The 4,852-nt window shown below is 51.5% G+C and overlaps 3 protein-coding genes across 3 annotated transcripts in view; 2 read left to right on the forward strand and 1 right to left on the reverse strand.

Moving 5' to 3' along the window:
- Positions 1-32: 32 nt before the first annotated feature.
- On the forward strand, positions 33-1,420 carry BBA_09056 (FluG domain-containing protein; the record flags this gene model as incomplete). Its single annotated transcript, XM_008604153.1, has 3 exons — positions 33-144; positions 203-1,078; positions 1,404-1,420. 3 exons carry the CDS (start codon positions 33-35, stop codon positions 1,418-1,420), a joined length of 1,005 nt encoding a protein of 334 aa, XP_008602375.1.
- Positions 1,421-1,445: 25 nt separating this feature from the next.
- BBA_09057 (nitrate assimilation regulatory protein nirA) lies at positions 1,446-3,652 on the reverse strand (the record flags this gene model as incomplete). The annotated part of the gene is made up of 5 exons (XM_008604154.1): positions 1,446-1,932; positions 1,984-2,212; positions 2,269-2,384; positions 2,449-3,413; positions 3,560-3,652. The coding sequence occupies 5 exons, from the start codon at positions 3,650-3,652 to the stop codon at positions 1,446-1,448; spliced, it is 1,890 nt and encodes a 629-aa protein (XP_008602376.1).
- A 784-nt stretch (positions 3,653-4,436) lies between these two features.
- The window catches only part of BBA_09058 (fungal specific transcription factor), a gene marked incomplete at both ends in the record, with an annotated part of 2,963 nt that continues 2,547 nt past the window's right edge, over positions 4,437-4,852 (forward strand). The window contains 2 exons of the mRNA XM_008604155.1: positions 4,437-4,593; positions 4,646-4,668. Coding sequence (XP_008602377.1) covers positions 4,437-4,593; positions 4,646-4,668 — 180 coding nt within the window. The remainder of the gene's footprint in view (positions 4,594-4,645; positions 4,669-4,852) is intronic.

A 4,852-nucleotide genomic window follows, 5' to 3' on the forward strand; every position in this document is an offset into this window, starting at 1 on the left:
TTAGCGGTGCGACGCTGTCTGAAGACGAGGCGATGCTCTACTCTAAGCTGAATTATGACATGGGCCGACAGAGCCTCGAATCCGGCCACGAGAAGGCCTGGACGCCTAGATTTGCTCGGAGAGGTGCTTCGAACGCCGCAAATGGTATGCCCAAGCTCACACATGCCACCAAAATCTTTAATGCTAAAACTTATCTTACTAGGAGATGCAACGGATTCGGTCCGCGACCAGATGATGCGGCATGAGCCTGGGTTTAAAACATTTTTCAGTGCGTATCTGAATGAGATTGCCAACTTTGATCTCCAGAACGCCTTCTTGGAGGAGGAAAAGCAAAGCCAACTGTTCCGCATGTTTGCACATGTAAGCTTGACCCGCGACCCTCGTGCCGTAAGGGATATGGTGCCTGAGAAGGTATGGGCGAATCAGCCGCCGGACCCTGAGATTGTGCAGTTGGAGGAGGAGCGCACAATGCTTAAGCAGGGACGGTATCGAATCGATGGTAGTGACCATGAAGACAGAATCCGAGCACTCACGGACGAGATCAGAAATAAGAGGACACAAAACGAAAGGAGGGTCGTGAAAGAATATCGCGAATACTATTTCTACAACCTTCCCACCTGGGACATCGAGGCCCAAGCCCGCGAGGAGGTGGAAGAGGAATATGAGCAGCCGACAATCGACCTCGTTATACCGGAGCGGGCTAGACTAGCCAACATTTTTTGTCTGCAACCTGACGGCTCGACGGGAAAAGAGCTGTTCCAACGCAGAGTTGAGGCTATCGACTTGATGGTGGCTCTATGCGATAAGAAGGAAACAGGCAGAACTAGACGCGGGCAACGGCCAGCCAGGGTCGAGGCTTCCATCAAGCAAGAGTCGCCGGAAAGTGACGCACCGTCGGAACTAGATTTCGGGCCAGATCCCTTCCCGCTTCTTATGGAGGTAACGCAGTGCCCAGACTGCATTGGTGACGAGCAGCTGTCAGTTGAGGCGCGAAAGTTTAAATGGTGCCGTCCGCCGGTACTTAACGACCACTTCGATGACGAGCACTTGGCTCGCCGAAAGATTGCTGCGCAACGTGGTGAGGCAATTTTGTGTGGCCATCCGAAATGCAGGCAGGAGAAATTTGACCACGTGGATCATTTCCGAAGTCATGTTGAGCAAGTCCATGGGGTAAGTCTCAGGACTTCGGACCAGGTCGCAAAGAGAAGACAAAGGCAGGCGGAGCGCCGTGAAAAGAAACGCAGAGGACGGCAGCAGAAGAAAGCTGCACAGAGAGCAGCCGCCGAGAAGTGGCCCAGCTGCTTGTACTTGTATTATATAATGTCATCATTTTCGACTAGTTCCGACCGCATGCTTTGCATGTGGGTAAATTTTTATACACGCTGAAGATCATAAATCTTCAGCGGTGGATGTGCAATAAGCCGTCGCATCGATGAACTCTGCGTTCAGTCAGACCCAGCTCCTCCTGACCGCCGCCGCCAAGCTGTTAGACTTTGGTTGAGTTTCTTTTTGGCTACTGCCGCCGCAGGGTGACTTGCGCCCATTCTTGACAGCAAAAGCCGGGCCTGGACCACCGTCGAAACTTTTATCTGTAACGGTGCTGTCGTCTCGGGAGGGAAGAAGCCGCCTACTTGCAAGTTTGATGGATGGGGTTGCTGCGGACTGATTGCTGCCATGGGACGCAGTTGTACAAAGTCCATGTCTGCTTTTCTATCTTCGATAGCGAGGCCAAAGAGTCCAGAAGCGCATACAAAGTACGGGACCAAAGCTGGCACGCGCTGTAGTGTAAAGAGATCGTCATAGGACTGGGCAAGGGTAATGATAGACTGTACGGCTTGCACACACACCTCGTGAGGCTGGACCTCAGAAGAGGCAAAGTCGAAACCGACAATTGGTCGAAAGGTGCAGAGAATACAAAAATGGTAGTACATGCTACGCGACGTCGTCAGCATGCTCAATCAAGTCACGATAATGGCAGCTTACTGAATAAAGAGAATAAATGGACTCCGGCTGCTGCCGTTTCCAACGAGCTCGAATATCTCGCGGTACCACTCGAGACATTTGTGGTATGTTGCAATGATGTACCGTTTTATCGATGGAGAGGCTCTTCGTTTCGCAACGATGACCTTGTACACCAGTTCTGTGAGCTGAAACATTTTGGCAATGAGATCGTGGGGGTTTTCAGGCTGGAAGTTTATCGCAGTAGAAAGATCTGAAAGAAAATAACGTTGGCTTCTATTGGTTTCTCCAAATGCAGCACCGGCTTACCTGGACGCATTGTACCTGCTCCTGCATCATTGCATGGGAGTTGGTCCAGTATCAAGGAATCTTCCAAAGTGCTTCCAGCTTCGTTGAACAGCACCCCAGTGGTCAGATCAAACATCCTAGCATGTAGATTAGTCATGGCTGGACGCCCTGAAGTAGCAGAGGCGAATCCCTGAAACACACCTAAGAAGCGATATTGCGCCATCGTACGTTGTCACTCGAACCTTGACATATAGCTCATCCAATTCACTTACATCGCACTCTCTAAGGCACAATGAGCGGATGCCCGCGGTGCACAATTCGGCCAGCTCTCTTGCTTCGTTCTCGGGGCCACATCGAATGTGATAAAGGGCCAGTATACCCAGAGACTGAATGTCCGGCAAGCTCTGGCCCGATCCTTGTTCTAGAAGCAGAGCTTTGGCCTTGCGCAGGAAATACTTGCTTCCGAGCCAGCCAGAGGGCAAATGGTAGGAGTCATCCTCTCTCTCGTTGGCCAGCCTCGTAGAGAGCGCCAATAATGCGTGTACCAAAGCTGAGGAGCAAAAGCGGGAAGAACCGGCATCATAGTCTTGCAGAAACTCGTTCTTGCGCAGAATATAAAAAGAGACACTGTCCCAAGTGAAAACGACGTCGAACAAGTGCCGGATGTGTGCGCAAGTCCACCCTACCTGCGTCCACCTGTCTGTCTGCGCCAGCGTCGCATATGCATCAAGCGGTGCCAATGGAAGTGACAGCTCACGATATGAGGGTGGCCATGAAGATGACGCCGACGCGTTACTCTGCTGGAACGTAGGATGGCAAGATCGCCAGGAGAGCAGCTGGTCAAAGCAGGACGAAGCTGTCAGCGGGATCCCTCCTGACATCGAACCAGACAAGAATGCGGCTCGATCCCCTCCCGGCAGCACAAAAGGACCCTTCTCCAAATTAGACCATTTGACGGCATCGAAACAGCCCTGCAGCGCGGCGCTATCGTTCGTCGTGGCGCTGCTGCCCTGGTCCTGAGCCCGCTGCGACTTGGCATCTTCCAGACGCTGCCTCAGTCTTCCAATCTCAGCGCGCAGTTCGCTCTTTGATACCCTTTCGCAGCGCTTGTACTCGCAGATTTCGCCCTGTCGCTCGCATCGCTTGCAGGGCTGTTCTCCGTTGCACTGAGCGGGAAATCAGGTGTCAGCGTCATACATACAACTATGAGATGGCATCAATTGCAATGGTAGGACAATATTCGCAGAAAAGGGAGCTGGTGGCGGGCGGGGCGTCTGTTTGCGCGTAAGCAAGGCGGGATGAGAGGACGCACCTTTTCTCGTTTCTGGCGGCAGCGCTGGCACGCGGTTTTAACTTGCCGACGACTGGACATAATCTGCGAGCCAAAACGCTGTGATATGATCATGTCGGATGAAGTTTGCGGGGCATTATCTGTGGAGCGGAGAAGAAAGACATGCCACTATTACAGTGGAAACGTGTGACGGCCCGTTGCGCTGCTGTGTTGGCGGTGCATGACGACATACCCGCCGTAAGATTAGTGTACCCCGCACTTGCAGGGACCCTTTTTCGGTGAAGCATGAGTCCCATGTTTTAGAAAGTAAAATAGCTAATCAATAGTATTATAATAGAAGGGTTAATATCTAGTGGCTTACTAGGTATACATAGAGTAGAATAGTACGTTAGTAATTGATCTACTAAAAAGGCTAACAAAATGTACCTTAGGTCACCAGTCCTCAGTACTCGGAAAACTCAAGATCAGGGCATTACTGATAAACTGCGATGTCGATCCCGCAGACACTGCCCGCACTAGCCATTGCCCGGATGTGGATGCTTTGTTCAGCACTTTATTGACAATAAATATGCTGACCCTGAAATTGTGTAACTTTCCGTTCGGTACATATCACACAAAGAGGGTTCCAGTGTGTAAGGCATGAGTGAGACATCAAGCCCTCAAAGTGATGACCCTGCGTGTGGACATTGCAGTCCGGAGCTCTCTCCGAGCCGCCCAATTGGCCATGCCACAGCGTTTCCTCCTCAAAACCTTCCAAAACTGTATAATAATTGCTGTCAAAAGTGAAAAGTGATGCCATTTCCTTCTCAATCTGTGCAAAGCGAAGCCACAACTTACGTAACGCTTGTTTTCTGCCGTTGTATAAGTAGACTGCCATCCCTCACCACTTCAATCCAAGATGCCCTCCTCTCTTGAAGCTCTTGAAGCGAACAGAAAATGTCTCCAGCTCGAGGCTCACTACCAAAGACTTTTGCCCAGACGATCGGGTGAAGAAGAGCTACGACCAAAGGCACCGCCACCCCGCAGACGCCGGCTAGTAAGCAATGCTTGCAACAGTACGTAGCCTCACGCTATGGATTGTTACTGCAAACTGACTCGAAACCACAGGCTGTAGGACACGAAAAACCAAGGTAGGAGTCAGCGCGCTCGCCAGTCAAGGAAAGCAGGCGGGCTTGAATCATTTTCGATGAGCGTACAATCGAGCACGAGACCAGCGCTGATGTCAAAGAGCATAGTGTGATAGCGCCCGGCCACAGTGCCGCCAATGTGCCAGAAGAAACTGGCCCTGTGTCTACACTGCTCCGCCTGGTGTCC

This window comes from Beauveria bassiana (assembly GCF_000280675.1).
Source record: "Beauveria bassiana ARSEF 2860 unplaced genomic scaffold BBA_S00044, whole genome shotgun sequence".
In the NCBI taxonomy this organism is placed as follows: Eukaryota; Fungi; Ascomycota; class Sordariomycetes; order Hypocreales; family Cordycipitaceae; genus Beauveria; species Beauveria bassiana.